This window comes from Mytilus trossulus, chromosome 9, assembly GCF_036588685.1.
Source record: "Mytilus trossulus isolate FHL-02 chromosome 9, PNRI_Mtr1.1.1.hap1, whole genome shotgun sequence".
Lineage (NCBI taxonomy): Eukaryota > Metazoa > Mollusca > Bivalvia > Mytilida > Mytilidae > Mytilus > Mytilus trossulus.
The window spans coordinates 57,641,474-57,661,119 of NC_086381.1; the positions used below are offsets into that span (position 1 = coordinate 57,641,474).

A 19,646-nucleotide genomic window follows, 5' to 3' on the forward strand; every position below is an offset into this window, starting at 1 on the left:
TGTGCACAAAAGCAGTGCAGTCTGTTATCTCTTAAGTTAAACTCTGTCGACGAAATGGAGACTTTCTACTGTGTAGTGCTTTTACTGCCTGGCATTATGGCAGCAGTTGACATGTTAACAGAAATCTCAGAAATTCGTAACATACTTCAACAACAGGAATCGCAAATAATAAGTCTCCGAGAGGAAAACCAGGCTATTCGGAAAGACGTTAGTCGACTAGATATGAAAAAACACTCACTCAAAATGGAGATACGTTCCCTTCGGAAACACGTCGATCGACTAGATCTTGAGAATCTGGCACTTAAGAAGGAAGTTGACAGTCTTGGACTCATAATTTCGCGCACAGGTGACGACGAAACAGATCTAACTGACGATAAAATGGAACACACCAACGAGGTTTCTGGAGTTGGGGTTATGAAGGACGTAAACAGAATAAGGAATCGTTACCCCATAGCAAGGAGAGGTTAGTTTGTTATATATCATTATGATTGCACACGAAAATCTAGGTAATCGATGCTCCCTTCCGGACACATAATTATGCCTGTCCCAAGTAATGATCAATACCTCCCAAGTGGCTGTCTAAATGTCAAATTAAGGTGTATTATAAGTTGGAGAAATTGATATGTGTTGACCAATCCTGCAGCTAGTTTCTGTTCTATACAAATTGAATATGCATCGTCCCGATTTATAGGTTGACATATTGGCACCTTTCTTATTTTGAAAACTGTGTGTTGACTTTTCGATCCTGTTTTTGGTATAACATAAGCATCGGGTTTGCGTCTCATCGTCTCACATTACACCTTATATACCATGCAGTGTAATAAATGGCTGTAGTTAAAAACGTTATGAGGAGCAATAGTTGATTGTTTAACCCACCCACCAGAATGAACATTTCACAGAAAATGTACATCTGTTCATATAATTATTGATAATAATCAAGAATAAATTAGATTATTACTAAACATATTTGGTGAGTTCTCTTTATTTATTTTCAGAGCAATTGAAAGCAAAACGTTTAATTGGCACAGGCCAAGTAAACACACATCAGACACCTGCATTCTATGCTTATATGAGTAAGGATGAACCACACCCAAGCGCCCATCACCAACTTATATTCGATGAAGTGAAAACGAACCTTGGCAACGGTTACAGCAAATTCACTGGAACCTTCATCGTACCGACTACAGGGGTTTATGTCTTTTCGTACACGATATACACTGGCAATAATGGTGCAATCAATTTTGACATTCTCGTTAATGATGCTGTATACGATAGCATATATGGTGAAACTGACGATGTCAGTGCTGACTACGATTCTGATTCCGGAACTATTGTGGTGGCGCTTCATCAAGGTGATAACGTATTCCTACGATCTAACAAAGACTGTACCGGGATTGTACTTGGTGGTAGATATGCAAAGTCTACATTTGCAGGATGGAAATTGAACTAATTTTGTTCAATAAATGATATGACATGTTCTGTCTCCTTTCTTTTGTAGCAATGTTTATTCTAGACTAATATAAACAGGGTCGTAAATTACATAGAGGCATGTAGGCAGTTGCCTCCTATTGCGGGCTGACAAAAAAAAATAATGGAGAAAAAAAAACACTGAGAAAACAAGAATGTGTTCATAGTACACGGATGCCCCACTCGCACTATCATTTTCTACGTTTAGTGGACCATGAAATAGGGGTAAAAATTATAATTTTGCATTTAAATTATAAAGATCATATCATAGGGTACATGTTTATTAAGTTTCAAGTTGATTGGACTTTAACTTCATCAAAAACGACCTTGACCAAAAACTTTAACCTAAACGGACGGACGGAAGGAAAGACGGACGAATGGACGCACAGACCAGAAAACATAATACCCCTCTACTTTCATAGGTGAGGCATAAATAAAGGCAACAGTAGTATACCGCTGTTCAAAACTCATAAATCCATGGACAAAAAACATATGAAAAAATAAAAATTGGTTAAAATCATGCATTATTTTTATAGCACTGGTTATTAGTTAAAACAACAAGGTGGTTAATCATAATAGCATGCAGGTGTATGGCACGTCTGAACCACTTTTATAGATAATCCTAAATGATCTCAGATAAACCAGGATTTTCTCAGATAAAGTAGGATTATCTAATTTTTTTACATTAAGCTCAGATAAACCGGGATTATCTCGATTTTTTCCAGATAATGCCGGTTTATCTCAGAATTTTCAGATAAACCGGGATTTTCTCCAGATAATGGATTTTCTATATTTTTTCAGATAAACTAGATTTTTTTCGAATTTGAATTAAGCTGAGATAATCTTAGTTTATCTGAGATAAACCGGGATTATCTGAGAAAATCCGGGATTATCTGAAAATTCTGCGAAATTTGATTAACTGAAAAAAAGGAGCCAATAGAAAGTCACGACACATTGGAAGAAAATTTCATGGTCATAAGGGATAAGGTATAGAGACCATGGAGCATCTATACAGACAGAATAATGAAAGATAAGGCTCTTACGGGAAACGTTTTAGAACGTTTATTCTTTTCTAAATTTTATAAAAAATAACAAGTGAATTATTCAGGATGTACATGTATTACAAGTATATCGATATTAATGAAGATCAGAGGGAAGTTGTCTTGAAAAGTTTCTTTTAAGAGAATTTGAATGTAATATCCGTTTTTATTTTTCCTTATGAAGATAGTGAAATGTGTTACATAAATCTGACATCCGCACAATTAACCAGGACAAATAACTTTAATGTTCAAAATAAGTTTAGCACAGTTGAAATACACTATTTAGAAGTCCTAAAGAGTTTCCTTTTAGAAAGTTATAATCTTAATTAAAAAAGATACCACGCTCCATTATCTTTCCGTAATTTTCTCTATTAAAACAGTGAAATATGGTATCATACATTTTATTGCTTAAATATACATTTTAGTACTTACAGTGGGAAAGCCAGTGACATTGAAGAGCTACTTCCGGTAGTCCCGCGGGAAAGGGGACATAATCTAAAAATTTTGAGGTGGCGCTGTAACCAGCGTGTAAACAAAAACGTAGCTTGTGCTTCAGACAATAAATCTATTAAAACAACTTATCATCCATCAGTATTTGAGGTTAATTTTTCATTAGAATAGATTTTGTCACACGACTGCCAAATTCGGTATTCAAATAAGTGCTCCGTTACTGAAATATGATAAACCAAAAGACTACCTCCGTTGATTTCCAAAAAACCGCGGGTAATCCCCACGACTACAAACAACTGACACAAATGCATCCTAAAGCTTTTCATTGGTCGAGATATAAATAAATGTGACCTAGAAACATATGGGCACATGACTATGTACAGGATTCCCCGTCACTCTGAGTCTTGTTTACATAATAAATACTTCAACCGGAGGTCAAAATTCAACATTTTTCAGATGTTTTGGGAGTTATTTCGGTGCAAAATCAAGCCAATTATGTCATATTTTACAGATTTTAAGCACAGAATTGATTGAGACAACGAAGGGTGATGATGTTTTCAGGATTTTAAATATATTTTACCTAAAATGTTGAGTGGTTGAAGGCTTGAGACCGTCATTTGTTGATGTTTACAAGTTGCTCAAACTCCTCGTATCACATTTTCTGTAGTTATTTAATTTTGCTGCTGTTGTATAACAGATTTATGTAGAACATTGAAACTGGTTTAATCTATGAACGAATTTGTCCATATAAATAACTTCCATTGTCTGGAAGTAGACCTACCCCCCTTTTTTCAACAACAAAAAAATCAGTTAGTCAAAAGTTGTTGTCTGAATAAGCATGCAAAAGTGCAAAGTGTAAGCACTCAGGTAGTCTTTGTTTTAAGCCAATTTTTAGGGTAATGGTTACAGTCATTCTTTGATTCTGTAAATTATTATAAGTCTGAAATGTTTCAACTTGTCAATTTTAAAAAAGTACATGTACCAATCAACAAATATTGCCTGCCTACTACTGATGCATCAATAATTTTCATATTTTATTCTTGTTTATATAAAAAATACTAGGCAAGTGGGAATTTAACACTCACACATGTTTATAAATGTCTGTCCTTATCATGCTTATCAAGCAACCTGATGTACACTGTGACTAACTATTCATGTTTGAGTGTGTCTGGGCCCTGGGGCATATTTAACTCTTGAGAACTTGAGATTAACATTCAATAGGAATGCCCAATGCCTAGTACATCAAATTCTTAATACATGTTAGAGCTACATTTATATGACCATTTAAAGCATTAACAAAATGCTATATCACTTCCAAGGTCTACTTTAAAAATGGTATATGAATGTCTCACTCTGATTTTGGTGATCCTGTTTTGTTGCATTGATATAACTGCTTGACCCACATTTTTATTTTACACCAGTTTACAAGAAAACAATTCTTGGACACAGGATCTATAGTTTATTAAGAATCATACCATTCCTATATCTGTGTGCTGATTTTTCTGCAATAGAATACCTTTTCACACATTTTACTCCATTCTAAAAGCACACAATTGCAATAATTTGCTAAATCATGTGTTAACATATCTAGGAAAAGGGCACATAGACATCTCATTCATAATACTACACAAGGAGCAGGATCTGCTTACTCTTCCAGAGCACCTGAGATCAATTATATGTTGTGGGTTCAAGTTGATCAGTTTTCTTTTTTCTAATTTGTATATTAGTTTAAACTTTTCATCAAAAAGTATGAAAAAAGAGATATGTATCTACTGAAAATGATTTATTTAGGTGCAGGGGTTACCACACTTTGAAATCTACATGGAAGCAAAACAGTGAAAGGTCATGTCATGATAGGCCACTTGAGAGACCTCACTACGTCTAGGAGAAGTGAACAATTCTAGAAACTTTCCATTTAAGTCATTCAAACCTTATTAAGAATAAAAGACCATCATTTCAACTTTTTATATCTTTTATTTTTCTTATGTCTCAAATACTACAGTACATACATGTTTATGTCTGATACCAGTGACCGATCCAGAACTTTTTCTATGGGGGGGGGGGTTGCTGCTGCTGACTAACTTAAGAGGGGCCCGCTCCAGTGATTCCTTATTTAATCAACCAATTTTTTCCTATGAAAGATGGGCCCTATGAATATGCTAGCTTTGCATCAATGAATCTCAGGTTTTTCAATGACATTAAGTAATATTGTATTGCAACAGCATAGTGTCTCGTGTACATTTACCCCACGTTATCAATATAAAATGGTGGAGTGTTTCACATTGTATGTATATTTGAAAATATAAGAATGTTTAGAAATAAAAGTTTATTAAATGATGAATAAAGACAAAGTCATAAAAATGATGTTAAAATGAAAAATATGTAAAAAGTATTTTAAACAATTAAGGAGAACTATTGTTAAAATTAAAAAGTTTTTTTTAAAGTAAAATCAAGTCAAACAGTCCTCTGTCCCATACATGTAAATCCTCAATATAGAAATCCTGCTCTTCTTATTCCTATTGTTATCTGAAAATATATAATTTATGCAGATGATATTATCAAATGAATATAATTTCAAACTTCTCTAGAGTTTCTATATGATCGGTAAATTATAATATATTTTAATTGTCTACTGACAAAAACATGATCTTCTGAGGTCCCAATTTAAAAAAAAAAATTGAAAGGAAATACTGGAATCTGAAGGATCAATCCCGAAATCCTGAGCTAAAAAATACCCAATCCAGACGTCCCGAAAAGGGTCCTCTAGAAAAGGTAATAATTATACACACCAACAGATGTTTGGAGAAATTTTCTACTTTTAAATTCATTTACTTAGTATCTAAAATTCATCACCATAATAACATATCAAACTTTTTAAAAGATATAAATAATGTTTAAATAAATTATAACGTAATATGCAATATTAAATTATCTTACAGGTATCTGTTATTTAAAAGATAACTTTTCATTCAATCATTCATATCTTTAATTCTTCATACCAGTAATTGATAATAAATGTATCCAACGCCAATAAAACCTGGCCACAATACCTAGCCAATACTGAAGGTGGCAATAAAATTCAACAATAAATCACATATTTTTTTTTTAGCATGGAAGGAGGGACAGAATTTATACTTTCCTACAGGTGAATATTTCATTTACCTGAAATCTTTAAAAGATATTTTACATGCCCATATGCACTATTCAGCAAAAATAATAGTACTGTTGTTCACATAGACAAGGGTCTGGATGGGGTGTTCTGCATTTCTTTGTTATTTAATCCTTAAGTTCATTTGTCTCTATTTTTTTTATACTTTTTGTCCATAATTTCTCTTTCCTCAATATATAAATTAGCACATCAATAGTTCAAAATGATTATGACCAGACCTCTGGCTTGCTGCTAGGAATATTTTGATTTTTTTCTGGGATGCATAGGAAGTCGTCCCAGAAAAAAAGTAGTCTTGTCAGACTTCATAATTATTTGGACTAGCATGTCATTTGCTCTATTTTTTCCTTATTTAATGGTAAATTTTCTCTATTCTTGTTCCTTTAGTATTAAATAATTCTCTAATTCTTTATACGTTTTAATAGTCATAGTTCCGAGTGGCAGATCCAGGGATAGGGTTCCAGGGATTGGAATCTCCCTTTTTTGGGGACGATCAATGCATTTGAATGGGGACATATAGTTGGAACCCCCTTTATCCTGGGGATAGTTATTTTTTTCCTTTATTTTAATTTTGTTTGTTTTTTGTGTTTTTTGTCACACTTTTTGGGTTCAAAAATAAAAATATTAACCTTTTTACTATTCGAGACAACCAAAAAAATCAGCACAAATGCTTTACACAACTGTAAAAATTTAATTAAAATTTAAATGCTAACAATTGAAGTTTTATTCAAATTGAAGTCTCACGCTGGAAAAGGGGCGTTTATTTACATGTGGTCTACGGAAATTTACTGGATTTCAGAATCGAAAAGAGGCAAACATGTAGCCATAACCCGATCAGATCAATAAATTATGTTATGGATAGTACTCATATCTTTCTACTAACCATTAAAAGTAATAATACTAGGATTTCGTGAGCTCAGAAACCTTAATCTGTTGAAAAATGGCGTCGATTTATGTGCTTCCTTTTCGCAGCCTCAGTTACAATTTGACACGGAGTGATGGGTATTTATGCAAATATTTAGGGACTCCTATCATCATAGATACTATTTTTGGTCATGGTATATTTAAATAGCCAATAGGATGCAAATGTGTCAGTTATTTTCAGAAGGGGAAAACACCCGCCATATTTTTATCTTCCAAATTAACAACGTCACTTGCCATTTCAGATGTTCGTTTCTTGTAAAATAAAATCTTATAAGAAGAAAAAATAGCATGGTCACCAGTAAAACTTACCTATATAACTAATTGATAATGAAATGACACAAGTTTAATTGTCTTTAATGATAAATTTCTCGAAAAATCACACGTACACGATGTAAACAAATTGCCGCGATGGCGCGATACTGTCGCCCTCTATGAAAAATCGCGATTGTCGCCCTTGATTTTCTGGCCGTTACGTCATATGGAAGGAGGCGCAGAATCGATCCGTGGCTTTCCCACTGTTACATTTTGTGTTTAGTAAATTGAAATTTAAAATTTTAAGTGTTTTTTGGTCAATTAGATAATCTAATCATGATGATGGCAACTGCCCAATACCTGAAATATTTATTACCTTACAACTTCATTATATTGTTTATTGGTTTGTTATTTAACGACACGTGCGACTGCCCAGTGCAATGTTAGCCATTAAACAAACGCTGTTGGGTGTTTGATCGGTTCATTTTTATTTATCCAACTTTTTAAAAACTATATGTAGTACAGGTAAAAAAAGTTGGATAGATGAGATCAAAGGTAATCAAGAACAAAGGGTTTTTTTTTAAATTAGAGTTTTGGTTGAAAAATAAGAGTGAAAATTATACCCGGATTAAATTTTCTGTAGTATTATTTAGCATAGCATGTTAAAATGTGCAACTGACATTTAATTTTCATCCTCGTTGAAGTAGGTGGAATACTGCATCAGTGTTGTGATATACGTTGATCTGTCCTTGCTGTAGTCTATCCTTAAGTTGGGTCAGTCTGTTGTCTATGTAGCTGCAGAACCGTAGCTCATAGGTCCTTATGTTATTTTTTGACTATTTGCGGACCATAGATGGTTCGGCAGCAATTGTCTTTGTAGGTTTAGGGGCGTTTCCATGATATTTGAAAGAGGGGGCGGGGAATGAAAAAAAACGGCAATTATTTTTCTCTGCCGAACTTCCTCCATTAATTGTCTATGGTTTGTTAAAATGGTTGGATTGGTCTTAAAAGCAGAAGACCAATAACGAGAAATTCCAAACATACGGTATAAGGCGTTACTAAACATTTCAATAGTCCTAGGCCAGGATTTTATGAATGAAAGGCGTAATTATGGTTGTCCTGGTAGAGGGTCTATGAGGAAGCTCAAAAGCTCCTGGGTTTCAACAATTAGCATCAAATTATGAAGAAGCTATACTTATAAATATCTCTCTATTTTAGATAAGATTCTGGTTTCTTTGAACAATTATACATGATACAAGACAAACAAACACTGAAGTATAAAGTTCGTTCGTTTTAAATATTGTCGGATTTGATATGGAATACACGATTGAATATGGAAAATTGACTTTAATGTACAACAGTGCTAAATTAAAGCAATCGTGTCACTGTCTAGTTCCGATAGGTGGTACCAACTAATGGATATTGAAACAATATGATACTACCAAAGTCTATCAAAATTGGGAAGTAAAAATGCTGCTTTTCTGTAAGTCGTCGAACCCCTGAGTTTGTGGGTTTCTTCTGTATAAAAGATGAAATATTTATTTATTATGTAAAATATACTAGAAAACTTTATTTAAAAATAGCTTACTATCGCCTATTTTATATATTTTTTTAAATAGTATAAAAACATACAGGAACAAATTTACTGTCAAATTTTAGAAAGACACCTTACTATCACTAAACAAACAACCCAATAATTAACAAAAATAAAAAGTTGGCTAAATGAGAATAGAGGCAGTTATTTCATTGTGCTTTAAATTCAAATAGAAAAAAATGCTCCTGCTCTATCTATAAGTTCATTATATTTTATGCCATTATTCTCTTCTTTTCCCCCAATATTATTATCTATTCATTTTTGTCCATTCTGTCTTCTTTTTCCGTTATTTTCTGTTATATCAACAACCCATCCAGACCTTCATGCATGTGTATGACAGGCACCATTGTTTGTCTAATTAGAACGAGGTTTACATTTTTGTCTTTAAGTTGTTGTTTAACGATATATTATTCTCTATTGTTATCCTATTGTTTTAATTTCCTTTTTGTGTCCATTCTGTTGTCTTTTTCTATTATTCTCTAATATATATATATAAACATCCCTTCCAGAACTTCATGCATATATATGACAGGTCAGGCATTGTTATTGGTGAGTTATATGAAAAATATTAAGAACGAAAATTAAATCTTATTCTTTTAGCTTATAGTTTACATATTATTTAAATCTAAAGGAGATACTACAAAGCCAATTAAAAAATACTTACAATTTCAAAGTATTTATTCAAATTAATTCCGACAAAACAATTTAAATTAACTTAAAATGAGAAGAAAATAGTGGTAAATTAGATCTGTTTGTGAAAATACACATTTGTGGATATATTTTATTAAGTTTAAAAACGGTTGTGGAAGAACACAATGTGTTTTTTTTTTGGCAATTAGTTAAACAATATCACAAATCAAAGTTTCCCAAAAAGGTGCCGTATCGCCAGCTGATGGTGCTATATCAGCAGGTGCTCTATCAGCAGGTAAGTGATCTAGACCTTACTGGTCTGGGTTGGTTGGCCAGGTCACACCACACATTTTTTAAACTAAATACCTCAATCAGTGGCGTAGCTTGCATGAATGCTCAGATGCTCAAGCATCCACATCATTTTGACCAAAAAAATAAAATAGCAGACTTCAACTCAGAAGTATCCAAATGTATCAAGGCTGAGGTTAATATCCAGTCATTTTCGAAGCAGTATGCCTGCATGGTCTTTCATTCAGGATAAATTAGAATATGTAAACAAGATAGTCCAATCGCAGAATAGTGTTTCAAGTTAACTTTTGTTCGTCAAAAAAATCTACGTTATCGGCTAATTAAGGTAAGCGGAGAGGATGATGAAACGCAGACCCTTGGACATGTTTCCTCTGAAATTGAACCTACTAGTGAAGTGATGTCTTCTCATCTGACGATAGCAACTAACAACTAAAACACCATATCCTGACTCCTGATATCGTTTTTGTGACATGGTAAACGACGTGATAAAAAAAAATCAATTTGTAATATACCGTGAAAATTCCTAGGCTTATGAATTCCCGTTTCTATCTAGGTTCAAATTCTAGTTTTATTTTCAATTAAAGAAAAGGTCCAATGTTCCCCGCCATGCACATCACAAATGTTCATGTCATGTTTTATCTATCAAAGGGCAAGGAACAAGGGAATAACTAAAAAAGCACTTGTTTTCTTTTTCTTTTCTCTTTTCAATATCTTCAGAGAAATTAAAGCTTACAGCAAATGAAATGGGATTTCCATTACCATTTATATTTCAAAGGGTCATAACTGGTTAAAAATATTTGAATATTACTTATTTTTGAAAGTGTCAAAGACATTGCTGATGATATGAGTTTCACTTAATCTGACAAAAATTGCACACATGAGAGTGCTAACACGACCGGTTGGTCGGAGGCCCGGTATTTTTATGTCTCCTGCAACGCGTTTAGCTAAATACTAGTAATAAAAAATCAAAAACCTAAGGTTGTAGACGCAAATTCCTGGAAAGAAGAGTCACTTCAGTTCCTATATTCCGAAGTTCCTTAATTATACAAAAGTGCCGCTGTAATGGGGTCCGTTTTTGATATGTCAAATATAAAATTAGGTGGGAAACTTTTAAATGCAATATTCATGAATTAAATGAAGGTACTTTCGAGGAAACAATAAAATTCAGTTGAAAATATAAATATATGAAAAGGTGGGTATTTTGAATTTAAATAAAAATGTAACTAGTGTCGGATTCTGGGGAGTACATGTGCTTAAATAAAAAAAATTCTGCATAAAAAGGTCCAAAATTTTTTAGCCTCGCTCCGCTCGGCAAACATCCACATCATTTCAACCCTGGCTACGCCAATGTCAATGATGATTGTGGCCAAGTTTAGTTTAATTTAGCCCAGTAGTTTCAGAGAAGATTTTTGTAAAAGCGTTAAGCTTCTGTCAAAGTTTGGTACAAATACAGGATAGTTTTAGAAAGTTATTAAAATTTCAAAAACTTTAACCACAGAGTGAATATTTGTGGGGGCGACGACGGAATGTAGGATTGCTATGTTTCACTATTTCGAAAAATGTCGAAGGCTAGCAAAATTAAGACCACTTGTAAGTAATATACAAAAAAACAGGAAATAAATTTTTACAAAATTTCCATCTGAATATAAGCTTGATTGTAAACAAACTTCTGTTCATGTTTAGTACAGAGTTATTAAAATTTAAAAAACTGAGTGAATATTTGTAGAAGACTACAAAAGAAATGTAGGATGGCTTAGATAGTCTTGCTTTTGCCACTAAAGTTGCAGGCGCTATAAAAACATGAAAATAAGTTCATGGTCAGATGTACCTCATCAGACTAACATGTTTACCTTTATATAATCATTCTGTATACCAAATATAGTTGACCCTTTTTTGAATATCTCTTATAACTTTTACTTATAGTATCCAAGAGATAATCCTTATCACAAAATTTAAATATGAACAAATATCCATGAAAATAAGGTCAAGGTCAGAAGAATCTTCAGTTGTTAGACAGACATGTGCACCATACAATCATTCCATCCATTAAAACATAAATAAACATGAAGAATTACCTTGTTTCAGAGAAACAAATACATAATCACAAAACTGAACATTAATCACTGAACCATGACTTGTTTAGGCTAGGCATTCCCTCAGGATGGTAATAATGAATTGCTGTTTAAAGTCCTGTGGCAATTAAATGCATATTCAGGACAGGTTCATGAATATTAAGCCTACTTTGTGCAATCCACAAATAGAGCAGCAGCAAATGCCATTTTTTAAATCATTGGTTTTAACATGCCAGGGGGTCCAACTTGAGACCAACGCAATAACACAAGACCACTGATGTAATCTTTGTATGAAGGACATGTATACCTTTTTTATAATTTTATAATATACCAAATATATAGTCAGCCATATTACACATAAGGTTGCAACCGAAAATCAAATGGTTGCTGCCTAAAAAATGTCAAATTCATGTCATAACAAGAATGTGTTCAAAGTACCCAACATGGATGCCCCCACTCGCATTATCATTTTACATGTTCAATGGAACATGAAATTGGGTAAAAAGTCTTCTTTGGCATTAAAATTAGAAAGATCATACCATAGGGAATGTGTGTACTAAGTTTCAAGTTGATTGGACTTCAACTTCATCAAAAACTACCTCGACTAAAAACTTTAACCTGAAACTTGCACTTTCCTTTTCTATTTTAATTGGACCGTGAAATTGGGGTCAAAAGTCTAATTTGGCTGTAAAATTAGAAAGATCATATCATAAGGAACATACATACTAAATTTCATGTTGATTGCACTTCAGCTTAAAAAAAACCTACCTTGACCAAAAACTTTAACCTGAAGCGGGACAGACGGACAAACGGTACGACAAAGGGACGAACAGACCAGAAAACATAATGCCCCTCTACTATCATAGATGGGGCATAAAAACACCCTGGTTATTGAACCTGAAATATAGGGTAAAATGTATAATGAAACACCATGAGGCATCTGCATACAGATATGGAGCTATCGAGCCTCTTCTACAGTTTGCATAATTATGATTTTACATAAATCCTTTTAGCATTAGTCACCTATTAACAGCATTGGTAGCTATATGATGGTAATCAGCAAACACAATGATCAATTCTGTAAGGTAGTGCTTAAAGCATCGTTTATTTTGGGTCTTATTCAAACCAGCAAAGAAATTACACAAAAAATTCTTAAAAAAGTTGAATGATGATGATCGACACCTAATGGAAATATAAATCATCTGCATGTGTGTCATACCGTGGACCACAGAAATCTCTTCCCCCTTTACTTATCCAAATTCAAATGAAATGAGGCTGGTTTTTCAAATATATTTTATTTACCAATTATAATTATTATGATATATCACAATGATACAAAATATCCAAATGAAACCAAACACATCTGCTTTTGTTAGGTGTGTACGAATATCAAAAAACAAATTGATTCTAGGGATATGATTTTGGACACGTCTGTAAATTATCTCTACAATAAAAAGGAGGAAAAGGATCTGCATCATGGGTTTTGTATCATTATACAAAATAAATGTTGACATTACTGAAGATTCTATTTATTTTCCGGGTTGTTTTTATAATATTGTTTTGAATACTAATTAGGGGGAGATAATCCTAATGCAATTTCCAATTAAATAAGCATTATGAATTAAATTAAATCATGTCTAATTTTTGATACATGTATTAAATTCTGTAAACAGAGTAATTATTCTTTGTTTAATAAAAAAAACCTTTTTATTGCTAACCAAACTTATAAAAGAATTCCATAAACAACAGAATCCTCAATTAGTGCCAACTTTTAAAAATGACATTAAAAAAACAGTACAATTCTTAAACAAAGGAAATTAAAGCTATGTTTATGCTACAATAAAAAATACATGAATCAAATTATTTTTTGAGAACAAACTCAACTTATTTACTGGGTTATAAAAAAACAAAATAGCAGAGACGTGGATTAAGAGGATTTTTTCAGAGGGCCCCCTTCAGTGGGAAAAATTTGGTTTAATATTTAGGGAATCACTAAAACATGACTGGAGCAGGGCCCCGCTGAAGCAGTCAGTGCCCCCCATATTCCTGGAAAATTTCTGGATCCACCACTGACTAAATATCTTGATCTGTGCAAAAAATTATTAGATCACCAAGGATATGTTTAACAATTCATTTCATATTTTTAATCACATGCTGTTTTAAAATAAAAAGTACAGTTTATTTACTCACACCAAATTTCTAAGCATATTAATCTTTATTAAATATCCCCCCCCCCCCCCCCCCCCCCCCCCAACCCCTTTCGGAGGAAAAATTTGGTTGATTGTACAGGAAATGACTGGTGTTGGGCCCCTTTATGTTAAGTTCTGGATTCGCAAATAGGTAAAGTGGGTAAGTGTATGATATGTTTGTTTATCCATCTACAACTTTAACCCACAATTATCAAGATTAAATGGGACTTTCTCTAAACTTTCAAATAATCTTCAGTATCTGCCAACACTGTTCCATTGTTTTCACTTCAAAAAGGTTGGGAAAACCCAAAATTTCATTATAATAAATTAAAAAACATACTGCCTTTAGTACAGAAAATCAGCTGAAAGTTTCAATGAAAATCTACCAAGCTGTGGATGAGAGCTGATGATGGACAAACAAACAAACATTACAAATCTTCTTCAACACCCCATTTCAAAGGCATATTTATGGGGATTTCTCCTCTCCCTGTTGCGGGAAAAATTTTGTTTAATCAATTGCGCTGGCCCCCTCTAAGAAAGTCCTTTAGGACCCCGCAAAATTTAAGTTTTAATGATTCATCAATTAAAAAACAGTAATTGAATGCAAATGGAATACAAATAATATAAATAAAAAATATCCAATTTGAAACTCAATACAGGAATAAAAACAATTTGTTTACAACTCATTCTGCCACAAGATTACTGTCTAAGGATTCTACTAAAAAAAGATAGTAACAGTTCAGCCACGGTTTGCAGGATATTGTCTGAAGATTGTACCACACAAGGCAGCAAAGGTGACACTTTCAACTGAAAAGAAATAAAGTCAAGTTTTAATTATTGTTTGATTTTCGAATTAATTATTATTCTGGAATATAATAACATTTAATGTGCAATTTTGCAAATAAAAAAAGAACCTGATATCACTGAATGTGAAATATAAAAAATAGAAGATGTGGTATGATTGCCAATGAGACAACTCTCCACAAGAGACCAAATGATACACAAATTTAAAACAACTATAGACTGTATGACCGTCGACAATGAGCAATGCCCATTAACCATTATCAAGTCAACTATAAAAGATTCCCAAAATGACATCTGTAAAACAATTCAATCAAGATAACTAATGGCCTCATTTATGTACAAAAAATGAACAAAAAACAAATATGTAACACATCAACATACAACCCCAGAAACAGGCTCCTGAAGACAAAAATAAACTTTCCAAACTTTTCTGAGACTTAAGGTGGTACCTTACACTACAGGGAGATAACTCTGTATTATCAGCTAAACGTTTTAATTACGTTGTGTTATTTAGGGAGGATTAAGCTTTTTAATGATCAAAAGTAGTGTTTGTAAAACTGCTATATAATCAGTGTAATTTATCCGATAAAATAGTTCGTTCAACGTTTTTGAAATTTTTATATTTTTGTCAAAGGGTCAAAAGTAATACTTTGTCCAAATTTTATGAAAATATAAACGAGCCAAATTAATTTTAGTGAAAGTGTTGGGTACCACCTTAACATCAATTTTCCATGAGTAATTATTTGAAATATTCAACATGATGAATGCAGAAGCTGCTGATAAATTCACTAAACAAAAATTAAAATAATTGAATACGGTATGTTATTTGTTGTTTAGTTGACACTTACTCCACACAAAATTTATGTTAAAAATGTAGGAATAAAATTCTTTTGAAAGTTGAAACGAATATATGAACCACTGAATGTATTAGGCAGTTATTATGCATCTTTTTATAAAAGCTATTTTTTTACTTGATATCAGGTTATATCCCCTTCATATTTCTTGTTCAGGAAAGGGACAAAAATCAGTAAAAATGGATACATAGATATCTAGGGGCATAGATACATGTATAATTAAAATTTAAATTGTTTGTTGATTAATAAATTCTCACCTTAAACAGCTCTCTTTACTCCTCAAGCAAGTTACCCAAAGGAAACTTGTGATGCTAACCTGTAAAACAAAGTTCAAGGTCAGTTATTCGCAACTTTAAAAAATATATATAGATCATAATAATTGATTAAAAGTTCTCGAATAACATACAAAATTCTGTGAGAAAATAATTGGTATTCAAAATCAAACTAATGGTTATGTTTTCTGCTCTTTGTATGTTTTTTTTATCTCTCCAACTCATTCTCGATTGCTATTTTCAATTCTATTAAGTTTGCAATACAAAAATAAACTTGTACTTTATCATATAGTATAGTATTTCAAACCTTTAAAAAAACAATTGATATCAATTAGGCCACACCAATTTGATTCCTTGTTCGACGAACCGCTCGCACCTATTTTTTTCAAAACAGATTTTTTTTATTTTTATTATATTCCCGCTTCCCGCATCCGGAAATGAAAACATGTCCATTTCCCGCACCGTTTTTTTGTAAATATTATAAAAAGATCGCAATATTTGTTTTTAAAATCACAGTCTAGCCTTTTATATTACGATTTTAAACCTATCAGCACCCCACAACACTGTAAATATCTGCTATAATTTTTGTTTCAGCATGAAACCGATTTATTCCAAGCGGGAGTGCTCCGATATAACTATATTATAGCGGAAATACCAGCACATAACAAAACGTTGGTTTCTTTCCCCCTAACTTATATTCCCTACAAAAAAAATGTTCGTTGTTAAAATAAAGTACAAAGAACTTCTGAAGGATTTGCCTTTAACTGTAATTATATTATATGGCGACGGTCATATCTGCTGCAGGTTTGTGCACCTGTCCTGGTTGATTCAGGGACCTGTCGTGCAGCAGGTATCATTTGTTGATGTGGTCCATTGGTATTTTTCCCGTTTGGAAATATAAGTTAGATCGTTGGGTTTTCTGTTCGAATTGTGTACAATACTAAGTTGTGGTCCCTTATAGCTTGCTGGTTGGTCTTGATCAAAGCTTTGTGTAAAAGGCCGTACTTTCCCTATGACTGTTATTATCAGGTTGGGACCAACCCTCCCTCAGACAACTTGGCCTTGAAGGGGTCATTTTACCATGTAACTGTTTACTGTTGTAGAAAAGAAAATAGAAATACTAAAGATTTGTATAGTGCTACTATACAAAACCTTTGACAACTTAGAATTTTTTACTAAAAAAGAGGAGAAATACATTATATTTTAAACAACTTTTCTAAAAGAGCCTTTAAGAGGGATGGGTCCACTTGTTTTGAATAATATTAAACTGTTAAAGTAAATGTGTTAACATGGTTAAAGTCCAGGAATATTACAAAATTCTTGGAAATTTTTTGACCATTTAATGCCAAATATTATAGTTCTTTGGGAAAATACAAGCCCTTTTGTACTTGAAGTGTTTTTACAAAAAAAATATATTATAACTTATATTGACCCCTCATAAAAGGGATATGCATAACCTCATAAAATGGATATTCATAAGTTATGAATCATAACATTAAGGGGTTGTTCTGAACCTGATTATGACTTGGATGGAGAATTGTCTCATTTTCAGTCACACATACATAGACCAGACTTAATTATTCAATTAGTTCTTGTTGAACAGGGAAAAAATACTTCATAAATTTAAGAAATATCAAGGTACAAGTGATCAATGAAGTTTTAATATAGTCAAAACCTACTATTTCATGTTTACAAAAAAAAAATATAATCGCTCGCCTTTACTTTTTAAGCTTCGCCTCAAAAATTTTCAAATTAAATATTTTTTTATTAAAATTTTCAAATTGCTCGCTCGTCCCAATTTTTGGAGTCCAAAAATCCGTAGAACAAGAAATTAAATTGGTGTGGCCTTACTATTAAATTATGAAAAAAACTAAAAGCTTGTATACCTACCATCATGTTAACAATATACAATTATGGCCCTTAGGAAAGGTGAATATCCAAAATTGTCAACCCTTAAAAGGTTATTTCCCTAAGGGCGAAGATTTTTTTTAAAAGTGTAACAAAATTATGCCTTGTCACATTTCTTATGAATTTGTCTTATACTATCATTTTCTGTATGTTAACTTGATACCTAAGGTACAAAACAATTCAATTGAATACAAGTTGTTGTTCACATCCATTTGTATTTTTGTGCATCTGATGAGTTGAGCCTTTTTCAACTGATTTTTATAGTTCGTTCTTATGTTGTACTGTTATACCACTGTCCCAGGTTAGGGGGAGGGTTGGGATCCTGCTAACATGTTTAACCCCGCCACATTATTTATGTACATGCTTGTCCCAAGTCAGGAGCCTGTAATTCAGTGGTTGTCGTTTGTTTATGTGTTACATATTTGTTTTTCGTTCATTTTTTTTACATAAATAAGGCCGTTAGTTTTCTTGTTTGAATTGTTTTACATTGTCTTATCAGAACCTTTTATAGTTGACTATGCAGTATGGGCTTTGCTCATTGTTGAAGGCTGTACAGTGACCTATATTTGTTAATGTCTGTGTCATTTTGGTCTTTTGTGGACAGTTGTCTCAATGGCAATCATACCACATCTTCTTTTTAATGTGTTATAAAATTGTTCAGCATTGATGTAGATGTCCTCAAAATCAAACCCATTATAAACAAATAATTTAAAATGCCTATAATAATATGATCATTTGTTTTGTGGAATATTTCAACTCACCACATATTTTTCATGGTAAGGCCTCAGACTGGGTTGAAGATTTAATTGACCATCTTCCTTAAGAGCTGCTATCCTAACCTGGAATGTGGTTTATGTCCTCATCTTATTGTCCATTTGCTTTCAGAAATAACATTATGTAAAAATAAATATCAGATGCACTTTTTAAGTCTTTTGAAATTTCACCTAATCAATTGTAGTTACCCACAATTTCTCCCACCCTCCAAATCTATTATCTATAGCTGAGACTACTATAACAGTAGTCTCAGTCTATAGCTAGAGCTCTGCTTACATTTTTTTTTATTTACAGAACTCTAAATAATAGTAATTTTAGCAAGTATACATCTGATATTTAAAGAAAATGTGTACAATATTTTAATTAAAAAAGTTATATTCCATATAAACACTCAGGAAATTTCAAGTATAATGAGTATAACAAAGGAATTACCTCCCTTTTGTCCTGAAAATTTCACCCTGTTGAGACTCCACACCCTTTAAATATTTAACAATTCAAAATTTGTATAATTAAAATAAAGAAATAATAATATGTAAAAACTACAACACATTTCAATAAAGGGATGCGCTTTAGCACATGATACGGCCGTTGCTCTTTTAAGTTTCACCAAAACTGCATAAAATCCCCATTTTTTAAGTATAAAAATTCATTACTTAAGAAAACGTAAAATCTAAAATTAATAAAAAGGGAAAGGGAGCTTATGTCAATAGATATAAACAATTCACCAAAGTTTCATGGACATTGGTGAAAGCCTTTTTGAGTTATTGTCCAGGTGTGAAAAATCCCCCTTTTTTATGAATAAAGCCCCATAAATCCAAAACTTAAAATCTGGAATTTATAAAAATTGAAAGGGAGCAATAACAAAATGTATATAAAAATTCAGGAAACCAAAAAAAAACACCTACATATTTTTTTTTAGATTCTCCATTCTAAACCAACTG

General features: G+C 32.5%; 1 protein-coding gene and 1 long non-coding RNA gene across 3 annotated transcripts; one reads left to right on the forward strand and one right to left on the reverse strand.

Moving 5' to 3' along the window:
* Positions 1-1,479, forward strand: LOC134684047 (uncharacterized). Its single transcript, XM_063543339.1, has 2 exons — positions 1-463; positions 996-1,479. The coding sequence occupies exons 1-2, from the start codon at positions 55-57 to the stop codon at positions 1,448-1,450; spliced, it is 864 nt and encodes a 287-aa protein (XP_063399409.1). The 5' UTR covers positions 1-54; the 3' UTR covers positions 1,451-1,479.
* Positions 1,480-14,687: 13,208 nt separating this feature from the next.
* Positions 14,688-18,927, reverse strand: LOC134683158 (uncharacterized). 2 transcript variants are annotated; one of them, XR_010100965.1, is made up of 3 exons: positions 18,693-18,927; positions 16,009-16,067; positions 14,688-14,900 (listed from the first exon to the last, which is right to left on the reverse strand). It is a non-coding gene; the product is annotated as an uncharacterized LOC134683158 (long non-coding RNA). The 2 variants fall into 2 exon arrangements; XR_010100966.1 differs by lacking the exon at positions 18,693-18,927 and adding an exon at positions 17,914-18,653.
* Positions 18,928-19,646: the final 719 nt, after the last annotated feature.